Source organism: Coccidioides immitis (assembly GCF_000149335.2).
Source record: "Coccidioides immitis RS genomic scaffold supercont3.5, whole genome shotgun sequence".
NCBI classification, from domain to species: Eukaryota; Fungi; Ascomycota; class Eurotiomycetes; order Onygenales; family Onygenaceae; genus Coccidioides; species Coccidioides immitis.
The window spans coordinates 449,998-465,552 of record NW_004504307.1 but is presented as its reverse complement, the minus strand read 5'-3'; the positions used below and the strand labels follow the sequence as shown (position 1 = coordinate 465,552).

The following is a 15,555-nucleotide window of genomic DNA, read 5'->3' as shown; positions in this document are numbered from 1 at the left end:
GTTAACCAATCCCAAGATCGTAGCGTATGGACAGTATGTAAAAGCGCTGCGTCACAGCGGGGCGGCTGGACGAACGATAGCACCCTCGCATTTAGGGGTGGGACGGGTCGAACAAGGCGTGTTTAACGGGCCTGACATCAACCTATATGGCACGAAAGGACGCAATCAAAGTTAGTCCCAAAATTGAGTCCGATTCACCTCATCAATCAGGAAGTCAGGCTCAGGAGGGTTCTCGCTGCGCTGAGAAACACAAGGTTGGGGAGAGCGTCTCCTAGAGGCTAGAACCGCCTATGTGGCAAATACCATATGAAAGTACTGAAGATGGGGACATTAAGCTTAACCCAATGTATAGTGGAAACAGGGCAAAAATGTTATTTAAAGAGGGAAATTCGATGGAATCAACGACATGCGGACCGCTTCTTGAGCGCCACCACCGAAGCCGTTGCGTGTACTTTCCTGGTAACCATGGCGTTTGTTTGGTCAGGTGCAATGCGTCAAGTGTGGTCGGTCGTTGCATTAGGCGGCACCATTGCCATTCTCCCCGAACCCTTCACCCGTTATACCTAACTGGAATCGGGGATAACCTCGGAGCAAGAAGAGCAGTAGACCACAAAAAATTAATTCCCATGGATGCATCCCTGGTCGGGATGGATTTCATTGGCATAGTATGTACGTCTGCGACCTGGCCTCCAAAGTGGCGGGCATTGAATAGCGGGCCAACATTTAGCATGTTTGACAGCGATATCGTCCTGGAGACCTCGGTATGCATAAATGGGAATACACGAGTCTGCTTCGAGCAGGACTTTGCCACGAGAGCCAGGAGGGCCCTGTGCATGACCGATTACCTATAGTCCTTTCAGTGAAGCTTTGTTGCGACGGTATTCCTAAGCGGTGATCGCGTAGAATTGGTTAGCACCCTTCAGAAGAGAATAGCCGCCACCGTCCTGATATGATCAGGACAACAACTATTAGTCCGCCGATGACCAGGTATCCTCAAAAGCACCATCGACTGGCCCACCCCTGAATGCCAAATCTGATCGGATCGGGGTTCTCCTTCGCGCTAGGAGCACAAGCACCGGCGAGAAATGAGATCCGGGGATTAGACCGTGTAGATTGCAACGAGGGAAAACAAAAGTATGCCAGTGAGGGCCGAATGTGGTCTGCCTCTGCACATCTCCCTTCTGCATGTTCATCCGCAGGCTGTTTCGGCCATCCGCCAAACATCGATTTTAAGTTTTCCGCGCCCAAACTCTATCCCTTATCGGAATTTTGTAGGCCCGAAAAACTGTGGAACCCTGATGAACCCACTGTACGGAGTAAACAGTGCCCAAAAGGTTTCTTGCAGCAGGAATGATATATTCACTGTTCCTGAATAGGAAATGGTTCTCATTTTTAAAGGTTCCTCTACCTGAGAAATGTTCCTGATTGCTGTAGAATGGTTTCAGAATGGTAGGAATGTTCTCAGAGTTGCTGAGAATATCAGTACACAACCTGGAGCATTGATCGAGAGTGGCTGCCTACATGGGTCCAATGAAGCACTCTGTTATAAGGACATTGTGCTATGTGTGATTCCAAACCCGGGTCAACCAGAACGCCATGTCCTTGTAATGGAAGTGTCCTTGCAACTCATGAAAGGGAAGCGAGGCAAATCTCAGCTGTGAGTTCCACCACACGCCACGCAATTTATCGTCCGTGAACCAAGAACAGTTGTAAAGGACAACATATATTTTCCATGAACAAGACAACAATCTCGCACTCTGTCCCGTCTCTCATTTCCTTGCCCTAGCAATAGCTGATGATGCTTTTGAAGCAAGAGGCATTAACTCAGTTGAGGATATACTCTGCATTTGAGTGCCACCGCAATGAAATAGTCTGCATCTGAAGTGGAAAGCAAGCTTGCTTGACATTCCTGTGTTCTGCTGAGCTGTGCACATAGTGGAGGGCATTCGAGTCTCTCCAGACAAAGCCCTACCATATGATACTTTTAATCAGTATCTCCAACGGTTGGGACGCAATGATGGTTTTGAGTATAAGTTAACACCTTACTGCATCCGGTGAGGAACTGCCAATGCTGTTGATAGTGAGTCTAACGAATGCCTTTCTGACCTTTCCATTGTTGATTGCTGACTTCGCATGTGCTCTAGCTGTGGCAACTACCAGTGAACGTAACCAAATCATGGGCCATTCCCGAGCGGACATCTTCGAACGCTACTATATCTCAGTGAAAGTCAAACGGGACGTGCAGTCCGCCTATGTTGGCTGTCCAGCCAAGGAGGCCATCATACAGGCTGTTGGACGGTTCAGCCTTACACATGATCCTCGTGCTCCACCAGGAGCCGTCGAGCAATCCCTTTGACAGTACCATCTTTCTCCATCAAAAGCACAAAGGGTATCTAAAACTCAGAAAAATGATACAAAACCAATTCGCAGCAGCTTATCTTCCCACCTTTCGGATAACATCAATTGCATGATCGAACGCCTTGGTGATTAGCTCATAGAGAATCTCCGAGTCCTTGGGAGTTCCAGTGAAAATTGCGTTACCATGTATGGGAAACAGGATCCCACGCAACTCCCTGCAAAGTGATTTGAGGCATTCAAACTCAGGAGGAAATTCTTTCACCAAAACGAGCTCAAACCTGTTGGCATCAACAATACCTCACTTTGCAATAGCAATATCCTCGTAACTTCCAGTGTACCACTTGGTAAGGAGACTTGGTGAAGGTCGGCACTTCCAATTGCCAACAAACTCCCAGCCGCGGCGGGCACACTGCCAGATAAGCACATAGAAGAATGACTCAAGATCATGCTGATAGGTATGGTCTGTGTTAAGCAGCACATCAATAGTCATGAACTCCATGGTGCCAGTGCGACAGCAAGCACCGCTTCGCCCAGTGCCGAGCTCCTTCGCGAGATCCATGTCGATCAGCATTCCCGCGTGGCCGTATTGTGTCGCTTCTGTTATGATGATGTTATTCTCAGATATATCCCGGTGAAGGATTTTTCCTTTGGAGTACAGTGACCTGTGTGCCTTGATCGCATCACGGAGAGCTTCCAAAAGCTCCAGAGGAGACTTGTATCTGTAAATCAGCCGGCCGGCAGGAAAGATAACAAGGCAGCGGAGAATATGGTTGTCATATCAGTCGCCAGTGGGAGTGAGCAAACTAGCCCCTTGAACCTCCTCCACGTCGTATGCAACCTGATTCCGCGGCTGGTTTGACCGCTGGCTGCTGGATTTGGATCATTTCAAGGGTTTTGTGGCGACATCAGCTGATTTGCGTTTCCTTGATGGACGCTCATTGGTACTTTCTGATATTGTTAAGCGACAGACCTCACTGAACGATCGAGAGAGGACGCTAGAGGGTTTAGACTGAGAGAAGGACTGCAAAAAAAATGATCCTGCGCTTGAAGAACCACGAAAAGAGTAGGGCTTCTCAAACATCAAACCCGCGCGCATCTCCTTGATGCTCGTGATGGACCGATGACCGACCAATCTGGCGATGCCTTCAACTCCTCTTTGGTTGGCCAGCTTGAGGAGTTCAGCTTCGGGCTTCTGTCTGTCGGATGTCCAGGAGAACTTGGTGACATGGTTCCAGTCTTCAGCACCCGGAGCCTTTGTGAGATAGCAGGACGTTCCGCGGCAGACAATTGCTCGCTGACGGGTGAGAGGATCTAATTTTAGCTGTAACCTCTTCATGGTATTAGATGCCTCCTGCTGGACATGTATGAAAGCACAGTCGCCGTCTTGCTCTCTCAATGTTTATGCTCCATGTCATGTGACTTCGGATGTTTACCTACACCATATAAGTATGACTAACCAAGTCGAATCTGGGCGGTTAACTTCCTGTAAGTAACAGTCTCCATCTTATTCCATCTCAAGCACAAGTCAAGGATTTCGCGATCATTATACATACCACTTCCCAGGATGCCTTGTTCTATTTACAACCTGTTCACAACAAGCCAGAAGCTGCTCATTCATGGCAGCTGTGGCTTGTACAAAGTTGCAAAAGCACTCAAGCAAAATGTCTTTCAAGCTTCAACAGTGGGAACTAATACACTGTGAGCCCTACTCTGCCCAGTATCTCTCTCTTACATGTATGCATGTGCTGACTGAAGGTAAATTCAAAGAAAGAGTAATCATCAAAACAAAAAGTGCTGATTTAATTATATATCAAACTGAGACCAACTGCTATAGCTACTGCTGTATTGCTGGCTCCCCATATATACAAGCAATGCATGAAGTTATTGATAATAACACAGACAGATGCATGGTATTTGAGTGCTTGGATATCAATCTGTGGTCATTAAGGATCAGAGCACAGGAACTCAGCCAGTCTTTTCTGAAAATTACTGTCAAATCCATTCTTGAAGCTGTAAAAGTCTTCTCAGACATGAATGGGCACTTTACTGCTGTGCACACAGATACACACAATACATATATGCAAACAACCACATCTGGCATGTGTTCAGTAAACTAATATCAGAATGAAAGACTTCAACTCTAATAACATCCTTGTCTCCAATGTGGACTCGGTGAAACCTACTGTGAAGCTCACTGATCTTAGAGCAGGTATATTGCACTGTCTGAATTGTAACCTGCAATCATATACTTACTCCCACTAGTGATCACCTCTGAGAATTACAGGGAGTTGAAATTCATGCCCCTGAGATCTGGAAGGGAGTGTTGCCAACACTGCCTTGTCAGGTGTGGTTGGTCAGAGTTACTGTAGGTTCCATGATTTTTGTTGTTTTAATCCTTGCATCCTAAAATACTGCTAACCTTTCACATAGCTAACACATTTCTTCATCAATAAAGTTATTTTTGGAAACTGGGATCAAGATTCTTGTATTCAAGAGTTTCCCCTTGACACAAACAAATCTGTCTGGGCCATTGGCAAGATTATGAAACTTGTTGAACCATTAGAATGAGATGAGGATCCCAAGTACAAAACTGAATTTGACTTGATGGAATTCTTCATGAAGCAGGGTCTTATCAAAGTTGAATCTCTTGAAGAAGAGCTTGCCAAAGTCAATGTCTCCTCAGATTGCATTGGCTTTCTTTGTTACCTTTTGAATATTAACCACAAGACACGGCCAACGGCAGAGCAAGCACTTCAACATCCATGGCTTCAGGATTTGGAGTGACTATCCCCTGTCTCTCGACTTTGTCAAACGAGCCGAGGTACTTGATCCGCAGCTCTCTCTCCTCTGACAACCCACCTGAGGATTTGTGCCGTGCACCCCGCCAGACTTCGGGGCACATACATACGCGCGAGTCTATTCGCAGCGTAGTGACGACTTCCTCCGCCCCATCAGGGCCGAGGAGGATACCACGCATTTCATTGCCTCAACAACAATGAGCACGCTCACACAGGTGGTATCTGGCCACGTGAAGGAAGCATAGCTGTGCTACAAAATGTTCCTTCTAAATTACAATGCTCTTTACTATGGTGACCTGAAATGCTCCTCTTTCTGAGCCCCAAGCTTTGCTGGGTCCTGATATAGCTCCCCCCTCGCTCTTTGTCGAGAGCACTGATCGCCAACTACAGGAAAGTGGTGAGTGGAATTGCAAAATTTTTCGAAAGATGATGGGTAGTCCATGGGCAGCCCGTCCAATCGCGAGTTGCAACATTAAGAATCTAAGTCCATTCGTCTCGCCTCATCTATTGGACCCGTATTATACATAAGATGGTTTGTATGGACCATTGCTAGTAGAAAATGAAGCAGAGTTTGCGTACGTCTGAACCGTTGTCGGCTCAAGGCGGTACCAGGTCCATAAGCCTAAGTTATACGGATCCCAGTCATGACTGAGGCCACACCCTTGGGACCAAGAACGTCCTCAAGACTGAGCCAGGAGTACACCAGCTCGTCCGATTTGCCCTTATCATAAGCAACATCATCTTGTATTGGCCTTTTGTTCTTGCAGAACACCCTCAGCTCTTTACATGCCACATCTCCATTCTTCTTCAAGTATTCCCGCATCACGTCGCCAGCGCTCATGACAATCCGACTCGCTACCTCAACTCCACCAGACGCAAGTCCCATCGCACGTGCATTTTGGGCTGAGCCTTGCGCAACGTGATGGATGAGAAGGACGATGTTTGAGATGAAGGACTCATCAGGCATGTACGCTGACGTGAAATATTGAACAAATTTCTGGTGCTCCTTGTCTCGGATCAGTCTGAGTAACTCGATGCAGCGTTTGTGCATGCCGAAGTAGCTGTACATCAGGATAGGCTCCTCTTGGAATAGCTTGCTCTTCAAGAAGGCGAGAAGCTGCAGCGTGTCGATGTTGTGGGCATTAGACCACTTTCGGACAATAATGAGCTCAGGATTGGCTTTCTGAAGCTCCTTACTGGGTGATTCAAGCTTCAATTTCTGCGAAAGCTTGTCCAAGATCCTGTCAACATTTAAAACCCCAGCATCTTCCTCAGGACCACCAACATACTGGGCGAAAAACAAGTTCGCGACTACAGTGGTGGGCTTGAGCAAGCGGGGATTCTTGCCGTCAGGCCTATGGAATCTTTTGCTCCGGGAATCGCGGGCAAAATTGGCAGCAGATGAGATGCCTGTGGCCAACTCTAGCCTCTTCAGCGATTCATTGGCGTTCTTTGGCCGCGAACCAATGAAAATGTGAGACTCGCCATGGATCTTGATAAAAGCATCCATATCAGGCCATCTCAGATCTTTGTGTGTTGAAGAATTTATGACGAGGTTGTGCAAGAAGGCTAGTTGTGGGATGTCGTACCATTGATTGACGAGCTGCTGGCCAACAAACTGCATTCGAACATTAAGGTTGAACAGGATCAAGCCACAGAGGGTAGCGTGCTGCGAAAAGAGTGCATGCTTTTCGGGTGGGGAGCCAATTCTGTCGAGTCTAGACCGGACCCGAACATCCAGGAACAGATCTTCTATAATCCATGACTTCACGGTTGACCTTATATTTTGAATCTCCTCGTCACCCTCTTTGGGCCAAAATTTGGGCTGAGGGTGTGTCCTTGACAATTGCAGGTAGTCATCAATAGTCTTCTGGATGCGAAGTCCAGACATTCGGAGCTCTCCAAATGCACCCAAGGTACTGTGTCGCATGATATGATGAACGTCGAGGAAGATCTGGGAGAGGAAGCAAAGCCACAGAGTAACCCTTTTGGTCTTGGCAAACTCAGTCAGGCCTCGAGTTATCGCGTCCTCAGTAGGCATCTGGATTTTGAATGTATCGACCATGCAAAACTCTGGCAAGATCGAAAGAAGGATGATTTTGTCTTCGTTGAATTTCTGACCCGGAGACATCCGCTCTCTGTCCGCCTTCGGATTGTAGGTGCCGAAGTAGCCTTTTTTAAAGACTGGCTGATGACCCGCCTGAAGAACATCTGCGAAGGACTCAAGCAGGATCTTTGCTGGCACATAGCACCAGTCGGCTACATCAGCCATGTTCTTGTTGTATGGCAGGCCAATCTCTGTGGATGGAGACGCGCAAATGCCGCGGGAAAAAACAGCGAGTTTATAGACAGTATTCTGGACATTATCCCTTTTCCCCGTAAGGGAAGTGTGCCAGTCAGCCTCCACCTCCTGCACAAGATCTCGGGCAAGTTGCAAAGCACTGTCAGTCACGACGGCGGCATTCATAAGGTCGATTTTCTTATCTCGATACTCCGACCAGGTCATGGAAATGAATATCCGCATATTGTTCAAGTCCTGAAATAAGCAGAGGGTCTTGAAGAACAATTGACTAAGATACAAGTCTGCTGCCTCATTGTCGTCCTCTTCAACAACAGTCACATTGACAATCCTCTTTGATTCTGCGGGCATCGGTTGAGTTTGCGCAGCAGTGTCCTGGGGTTCCTCTACGGTGAGAACAGCAAACTTGTTTAGAAACCTGTCAGCATCGGCGTCGTCACTTTGAGCCTCAGAGGTCGGTGATGGCTTCTTAGCGTCGGGCTTCGAGGGCCTGTTGGTATTCCACTCAAGAGTCTCGCAGATTTGCTCCAGCACGGTGATGAAATGAGCATGATGCTTGTTGTCTGTGGAGTCGCCCTGGCCCAAGAACCAGGAAGTGACCGCTCTTCTCAATCTGATGGCGCGTTTCGCGATGGTGAGAACTGACTTAGGTACCGTGACAGCAGAACTAGCAACCACCTCGGCGAGCTTTTGCAGATCTTTGGTAGTTGCACTATAGTGAACTGGATCTGCAACTAAGCCATCGTTTTTGCCTTTGCGTTTCCCCTTTTCCGCGGTAGCAGAGAGGGCAGGTAGTCGATAGCCACATTGGTTGGCTGTCTCCAGTAGCCATGCTGCAAATGCATTGGTATCTGCTTTGTAGCGGGTGTAACTACTCTGCAGGTATTCAGGTAGCATATTGGTGTTTGAAGACTGAACAAGTGAAAAATAGCCGCTGGCTGGTCAAGGAGACTGGCATGTGGTTCAGTGAGAACCTGGACAAGGTAAGTTCTTGGGGGAGAGATCCATGTTCTTCCCGTTCACCTTGACCCAAGGTTTGCTCAACATGAGCTGACTACACTAATAAAATCATGTGATCTGCAAGAAAATGGACAAAGCTAAATTCTTGAGCTGTATTTTAGCTGAGCCTGAACTTACTAACTGGCGGAGACTCCGTGACGTCTCGAGAGCACGGATGCGCATGTCGGTCAAGCCTAGAGAGGGAGAGTGTCGTGCCTGACTCGTACTCAGGTTCCTGGAGGATATTCTTCCAGCGCGGTATCGTCCCATAGCACTCGCGCCCTTGCGGCTAGCTTGAGGTGCAAATTTCAGAGATGTGAACAGCAGCAGTATCTTTGGTCCTGGGGACCGCCACTAGAAAAGAGTAATATCACCACACATAGGTTGCTAGGCGCGGCTGAAAGGTGGAAGATGGTTATGGCGGCTGGGACGGTGTATGATTGAGATCAAATCAATGCCTTTGCCAAGCCAGACGATGTTGATGCTTTATATAAGCAGGCCTTGCAAAGAACAAGAATCAAATCGTATAGTATTTTACACGATAGTTCATGCGATCTGCGCTCGTTGAGTCTCTGAAAGCTTGTAGTCATGTTCATACAGTGAAACCGCAAGCAAGCGACTGTCTAAACCGGAGATACGGTTGCCGATGTACTACAAGACAAAACAACAAGACAGGTCCCCTTTACCAGCTCGTGCCCCAACTTTCAATTAGAACGTTGCTTCTTCTCCAACCGCGATGATCTCCTGGGCTCCGCAGCAGGAGACCTTTCCTGCTTCTCCCCCTGGTTGCATATCCAATGTTTAGCTTCTCCTTGTACCGCTTCACTTCTTCCGGGCTAACCCTCACAATGTCACCCTCCGAGCGCCAAATCGGCTCCCACACAAGAAACTCGAGGCGTCCATCCCCGGCCTCTCGATGTAGGAGGATATGAGGGCTTGCGGCTTGATCAAGGCGGCGACCGGAGAACTGCCGCCAGCCCCACAGGTACCATTTGGTCGTCCATCACCGGAGACATTATCCACCGATTCAGCGGGGACTGTTGGCGGTGACGATACGACCAGCTGGTGATCGCTGCGAGCGCCGCCGAGGCATCCTATATCTGTTAAAACAATGCTTTTCCCATTGGTCGCCTCCGGTGACGGGGACGGCCGGGCAGACCCTAAGTGCGACTGCGACTGCGCCTGTAGCTCCCTTTCCAGGTCCCGGGCTGGCTTTGCTTCACTATCTTTTCCGTCACCAGGCCCACTATAGCTCTTACGCTGGGCATGGCCATCAAGGAGTGGGCCCTTCTTGGTCTTCACTGAAGGGCTCGGTGTCGTTTCACTGATCTATATTCTCCTCCAAATCAATCGGATTATCCAGTGACGATCCGGGCTGATTGCCAACCGAACGGGAACGGCGTGAGGGTAAGAATTGAGACAGCAGTTCGTCCGCAGATGCGGGACACGATGCGCGGGAGCTCGTGGGACGGTAGAAGCTTGCCGTCAAAGATTCTTCATAGAAATGCAAATTCCACTGAAATATTACCATACTTACCTGGGATCTCATGAGTCGCAGCACGTTCCTGCAGAGAGCGTGCCATTATCAGTGGGGAATTGGTGGAGCCACTTGCAGCGATAGAAGACGGGGTACGCTTTGCTGTGATTGTGGTGGTCTAATTGCTCTTGGAAACAATTTCTGTCGGGATACTGCTGCTTTTTATGTCCTGTCAACCCTAGCATGGGCAGATGTGCGAAGACCGACTGGCGCCATCCTGCCCGATCATATTTTCCCATTGTATGCCTTCGACCGGCTTTCTTCTGGCAGCGGCCGTATCCCGTAGCAGGAAACTCCGCCCCCCGCTGTAGCTTGTCGCATCTATTGTCACGGCAAACAAGAGATAACAGACTTTTGTCATCATTTTAGGGCTTGTCGGCTTATCTCGCGCCGCAAACCAGCGTGTCCATCTTCATACACCCTCGAGCCCATAGCGCATGAACCCAATATGTCCCGGGTCCAAGTGAAGTATTGAATAACCGTCCCCGTCATCTGCTTTCCATTCCGATGCGACATAAGTACGCTACCGTTGCATACACGGCAACATGCAACATCCAACTCCCGGCGAAACCCTTCATGTGGAAGCGTTGTTATCGATGTGCGAGTCCAATGAACGCTAGTCGTCGCCCCCTTCACCAGTAGGGGGCCAGCAGGGGGTTAAACAGCTTCTTCCAGAAGATCGCAGATTCCAGGTCAGCCATGGATGTAACAGATGATCAATGCTGAAACCTCCTGCCGCTTCTGATGTGCCTTTGCAGGTTTCTCATTCATAGGAATGTCGCGATCTTTTTTTGGGATCCCCGGCGACGCTTCGCAAGGGTCACATTTCCCCTCCGCCGAGCCTTCCAGATTTTGCAATTTGGCTAGGAGGTGACGCGGAATGCACCGAGGCACAGCAAGGCAAATTGCAATTTCTGCTGTGCTGAGACCCCACCTCATTGGACTATCAGGTCGCCATGATCAGCGTGCACCATAGGATATCGCGGCGTTGTATCGCGGGTCAGAGCTAACAAGAGACTACTGCATACGCAGCAGATGATCAGAGCCGAAGGACAGAATCCATGTCTGAGTGGTCACTGTCTTCATTGTGCTGTCTGATGCGTGTCCAGATCATGCAATTGAGAATGCACTCACATACACTGGTGATATTGATCAGAGGATACCTCAGACTGGCACAATCACCCCCTCCAATCTACTACCCTATCATCGCCATCTGTGCCTGACAAGTGATGCCGCAGGCGCAGCAAGGCTGACAGTGTATTCGTTCGGGAGATCAAGGGTGATCACCAAATGATCCAGCGTGACCAGGAATGTGAACCCCTGGCAACCATAGCATAGCAGGTTTCACCGAACCTTGTGAGTGCTGCATGCCGGTGATCTCCAAAACAGAGAGAGGACCAAGCAGCAGAACCACAGAGCCCACAGCAGCAAATCACAGCACCCAGGAAGCAAGGATTTGTGTCGCAAAGTGACAATGAAAATGAGATAGACAGGGACAAAGAAGAAAATCACAGCCAGCCACAGTATCCCCAATGAGACAAAGCGCCAAAGCACCCAGTGGGAGTCCCAGTGCCTGTACCACTCAAGTGAAAATTAGACTGAATAGCAGAGCGAGATTGGTTGAGAAGAGGGCAAGTGGGACGGGCATGACAGGGTCCAGATCCGTTGCACTGCGGCATAGTGGTCAGCGTGATCACAGGGGTGGGGAATGGGAGCTAGGCAGCAAGAAAATGAAGAGAGTAATGAGGAGACAGAGCAAAAAGAAAGTAACAATGGAGGAGATGTGTTCAAGCAGCGGGAGAACGGGGTTTATATGATATCCCCTCATCTGTCCCTGTTGTGCAAATTAGCGTGGTTTCAATTAGTGTAAAATATGAACAAGGATCAGAATGGTGCAACCAATACAGAGTAGATGCCTCATCATATCCACCCTAAACCTTAATTTCTCACCAACGCGAAAACATGTTGAACGCGTTGGAGATGAACACATTCCAGCTCCCTACCTACCACCCAGCCAGCATGGAACCCACAACGAAAGAAGCTCCTATTAAGGGGGATCCTGAAAGAGCTGCTGGTAAATTACTAATCTACTAACCAGATCATATGCTGTCTCACTGACTAGATCAATTAGACCCTCCTAAGCCACCCCAAAAACACAAACAGAAGCTGGAAGAAGTCATGGCACATATCCCATCTTTGAAATCTCGATGTTGGGAGGAATTTCATATGTACTATGAAGGAATGGAATCTTACCTAACTAGGTTAGCTGAAAATAAGGTTTCCTACATTACCCTTTACCTTCGATTACCAAAACCCACCCCTATGAACCAATTATATTACGTATATAATATACACTAGTGAAACCGCGCTAATTTGCACAACAGGGACGGACGAGGGAATAGCCTTGCCCTGACTTGATACATCTCCTCCATTGTTCCTTTCTTTTCGCTCTGTCTCCTCACCACTCTCTTCATTTTCTTGCTGTCTAATGATGGAAAGTTACCCAGATTGACACAGGCAACTTTTCTGGCTTCTGTTTACCATCACGTGATAAACCTTTGGACTTGAAATGGTAGCAGCCAAACCTTCCAGCATCAAAACCAACCCCCTTACATTGCCAGCATGGCGGAGCTTTCACCAGCTGAAGAGTCTATCATCAAGGAGCACCCTTTAGCTGGCTCACTTAGCAATTTATGCAGCTTGCTGCAAGAGGCAGAGACAATCTATGAGTCACATCAAACCTCATCCGACACTGCCATCAATAGTCTTGACCAACTCTATCAAAATGCGCTCTCAAAACTCCTTCATGCTCTTCTGGGAGGAGATGCAGCGTTCAATCTTCGCTCACGAATTGCCGATCAAAACGTGGATTCAGATTTGGCAGACCTATTCAAGCGCAGCCGGCAAGGCCACCTCCGCTATGATCACTGTCAACCGCTAGTCCGGCTCGTCATTCAAAATGCTGCTGACACCGACATTTGGAAAGCTGTCTACGACCTCATTGCCACCGTCACACGCGCTGAAAGATCCACGCCTCCACCCAGGTCATATCTGTCAATCCTCCAAACCCCGCGCTCGCGAAACACCGGCAGCCTCGCCAACTCGTCGGAGCTTCGAAGAGATATTGATGCTGTCCTGAGGGAGGAGCTTTTGGGAGACCTCCATGCAGATATCCCTGGCTTTTATGCAGCTTACTTTGATGACATTGAAGGTCTTGTCTCAACCGCGCAGGCTGTGTTTGAGAACTGCAAGGCTGGCGATAGCCCTCTCTACTGTGAGGAGAGCGGGTGGAAGGACTGGCCTGACAATTCAGATGAGAAGCCTGTACTGGAATGGCTGACTGAAGTTATCGACCGGCTGGTGCAGTTTGCAGAAGATCACAACCCATCTCGAACGGTTGTCCGCCGACCCTTGGCTCAGCCCGCTCGGCCGATCGCCGGATCCGCCGCAAAGCGAAAACTTGACATAGGTTTTGTAGACGACCCGCATACCACACCGGGCAAACGGTACCACTGGTCGCAGATCCTGGTGCCGGGAGAACTGAAGAATGACCGACAGTATGATATCCCTTCTGGGGCGCGGCTTGATCTGGCAAGGTATGCCAGAGAGGTGCTATCTGTGCAGTACGACCGCCGATTTGTCCTCGGGTTCACCCTCTGCGGACCATTCCTGCGTGTTTGGGAATTCGACCGTTGTGGCGGGATTGGTTCGGAGGAGACTAACATCAACCAGGATGGCCTTCAGTTCATCACAGTGATTCTGGGGTTTCTCTTCATGAACCGACAGCAGCTCGGCTTCGACCCGACCATTGTCACGGTGGACGATCGACACTGCATCGAGATTGAGCGCGATGGCAAGAAGGAGCGTCTAATAATTGACGCGGTGATCCTGCGGGCATGTTGTGTCGCGGGCCGAGCCACCACCTGCTGGAAAGCGCATCGCCAGGGGGATGAGCGGACCCTGGTGGTCAAAGACTCCTGGCAGTACCCAGAGCGCGATGAGGAGGGGGAACTGCTGCGCAAAGCAATGGAGAGTGGAGTCACGAATGTTGCTCAACATTACTTTCACCAAACTGTCCAGTTGGACGGCAAGGACGACGATGTGCGGACCATTCGAAAGGGTCTAGAGGTTCCTCTGTCAAAGGCCAAGCAGGGTAGCTTGCAGGTGGCCATGAGGACAAGTGCATCCAACAGAGGCCATACCAGCCAAAGCAGAACCATCGGACGGAAACGATCTTCTGATTGTGTGGACACAATTCTTCCCCTTCCCCCCAGCAAGCGTACCCAGTCCAGCTCTCTGATAAAGCGTCTCGCGGGCAGTAACCCACCAAATCGAGTGCACCGTCGCGTCATTGTTCGAGATTACGGAAAGCCTATCTACGAAAGCAGCTCAAGGGTGGCTCTACTTGTCGGAATGGAAGGCTGCATTGTAGGTTATGAATCCCTGTACACCAAGGCTGGGTTGATCCAGAGTGATATCTCCCCGCGAAATCTTTTGGTCAACGAAGATGATAACAACCCCTCTTGGCGGTCCTTCTTAATCGACCTCGACCTTGCCATCCGAGCGCAACGTGATGGGTTCTCGGGAGCGCGAGGCAAGACTGGCACCAGGGCCTTCATGGCGATTGGCGTGCTGTATGGGGAGAAGCACTCATTCATGCATGATCTTGAGTCGTTCTTCTGGGTTCTTTTCTGGATCTGTATTCACTACGAAGGCCCAGGAAGAGCAAGGCATGTGGAGGACTTTGAACAGTGGAATTATATGAATACAAGAGATCTGGCCGGCGCGAAGAAAGGTGTAATTAGTGATGAATCGGATTTCCTTACATCCATGGATGACTACTTCACTCCATACTACCAGCCATTATCGCGATGGGTCAACAGGCTACGACGGGTTGTCTTTCCAAACGGCGGTCGATGGAAAGAAATAAACCCAAACCTGGGCTCGGAAATGAGAAAAATACTTCAAGACGCACAGGAAGATATGGAGGCCACAGATTAGATCATGCTTAGCTGTTCTATTTAATACTATTTGAAGCTGGAAAGGTTTAATGACGGAGTTACCATTTGGGAATATCAGTCTTTCTTAAATCAAGCAATGGAGCCAGCCAGACACCGGTCGCCCACCTACAGAAGAACCATCCAGCTTATGTAAATCGGTAGAGCCATAGTTACGTTAGTTAACTCATGGCCGAAGGCTGATGTCCAGGCTATGCAGTATGGCAAGGGACCTTGGAACAGTACCTTTCTCCAGTGACCCTAGTCACAATGCTGCGGAAGGAGGTCCAAGTGTAAGGATTCTAATTCAGGTTCAGCAAGATAAAGCTATCTTCATTGATACTACGGAGTATGCTACTTGACAACTAAGGTAGGTTCTGGTAACAAGACGTGGTTCGGTTAAGCTCCCCTGGAACCTTACCTACCATACCGGAAAAATGAGCTTTTCGGGCAACCGTCGGAAAACGTTTATCCGACGCGACCTGTTGAACCACAGGTCGCAAGCTTGAAACTGTAGATCAACCATATATTTACAATGCATGTATAAAGGGTCTGAAATGTATAGAA

General features: G+C 49.0%; 8 protein-coding genes across 8 annotated transcripts; 4 read left to right on the top strand and 4 right to left on the bottom strand.

Moving 5' to 3' along the window:
* Positions 1-26: 26 nt before the first annotated feature.
* On the top strand, positions 27-1,164 carry CIMG_12476 (uncharacterized protein; the record flags this gene model as incomplete). Its single annotated transcript, XM_012358374.1, has 3 exons — positions 27-33; positions 96-170; positions 353-1,164. 3 exons carry the CDS (start codon positions 27-29, stop codon positions 565-567), a joined length of 297 nt encoding a protein of 98 aa, XP_012213797.1. The 3' UTR covers positions 568-1,164.
* Positions 1,165-2,434: 1,270 nt separating this feature from the next.
* CIMG_09994 (uncharacterized protein) lies at positions 2,435-3,694 on the bottom strand (the record flags this gene model as incomplete). Its single annotated transcript, XM_001238971.2, has 4 exons — positions 2,435-2,573; positions 2,661-3,070; positions 3,176-3,196; positions 3,329-3,694. 4 exons carry the CDS (start codon positions 3,692-3,694, stop codon positions 2,435-2,437), a joined length of 936 nt encoding a protein of 311 aa, XP_001238972.2.
* Positions 3,695-4,229: 535 nt separating this feature from the next.
* Positions 4,230-4,926, top strand: CIMG_13528 (uncharacterized protein; the record flags this gene model as incomplete). Its single annotated transcript, XM_004444588.1, has 3 exons — positions 4,230-4,466; positions 4,643-4,723; positions 4,789-4,926. The coding sequence occupies 3 exons, from the start codon at positions 4,230-4,232 to the stop codon at positions 4,924-4,926; spliced, it is 456 nt and encodes a 151-aa protein (XP_004444645.1).
* Positions 4,927-5,778: 852 nt separating this feature from the next.
* On the bottom strand, positions 5,779-8,393 carry CIMG_09993 (uncharacterized protein; the record flags this gene model as incomplete). The annotated part of the gene is made up of 1 exon (XM_001238970.2): positions 5,779-8,393. Exon 1 carries the CDS (start codon positions 8,350-8,352, stop codon positions 5,779-5,781), a length of 2,574 nt encoding a protein of 857 aa, XP_001238971.1. The 5' UTR covers positions 8,353-8,393.
* A 904-nt stretch (positions 8,394-9,297) lies between these two features.
* CIMG_09992 (uncharacterized protein) lies at positions 9,298-10,037 on the bottom strand (the record flags this gene model as incomplete). Its single annotated transcript, XM_001238969.2, has 3 exons — positions 9,298-9,778; positions 9,822-9,948; positions 9,992-10,037. The coding sequence occupies 3 exons, from the start codon at positions 10,035-10,037 to the stop codon at positions 9,298-9,300; spliced, it is 654 nt and encodes a 217-aa protein (XP_001238970.2).
* Positions 10,038-10,684: 647 nt separating this feature from the next.
* Positions 10,685-11,077, bottom strand: CIMG_09991 (uncharacterized protein; the record flags this gene model as incomplete). The annotated part of the gene is made up of 2 exons (XM_001238968.2): positions 10,685-10,854; positions 11,020-11,077. 2 exons carry the CDS (start codon positions 11,075-11,077, stop codon positions 10,685-10,687), a joined length of 228 nt encoding a protein of 75 aa, XP_001238969.2.
* Positions 11,078-11,953: 876 nt separating this feature from the next.
* Positions 11,954-12,349, top strand: CIMG_09990 (uncharacterized protein; the record flags this gene model as incomplete). The annotated part of the gene is made up of 2 exons (XM_001238967.1): positions 11,954-12,065; positions 12,114-12,349. The coding sequence occupies 2 exons, from the start codon at positions 11,954-11,956 to the stop codon at positions 12,347-12,349; spliced, it is 348 nt and encodes a 115-aa protein (XP_001238968.1).
* Positions 12,350-12,482: 133 nt separating this feature from the next.
* On the top strand, positions 12,483-15,042 carry CIMG_09989 (uncharacterized protein). The gene has a single exon (XM_001238966.2). The coding sequence runs from the start codon at positions 12,614-12,616 to the stop codon at positions 14,990-14,992; it is 2,379 nt and encodes a 792-aa protein (XP_001238967.1). The 5' UTR covers positions 12,483-12,613; the 3' UTR covers positions 14,993-15,042.
* The last annotated feature ends 513 nt before the right edge of the window (positions 15,043-15,555 follow it).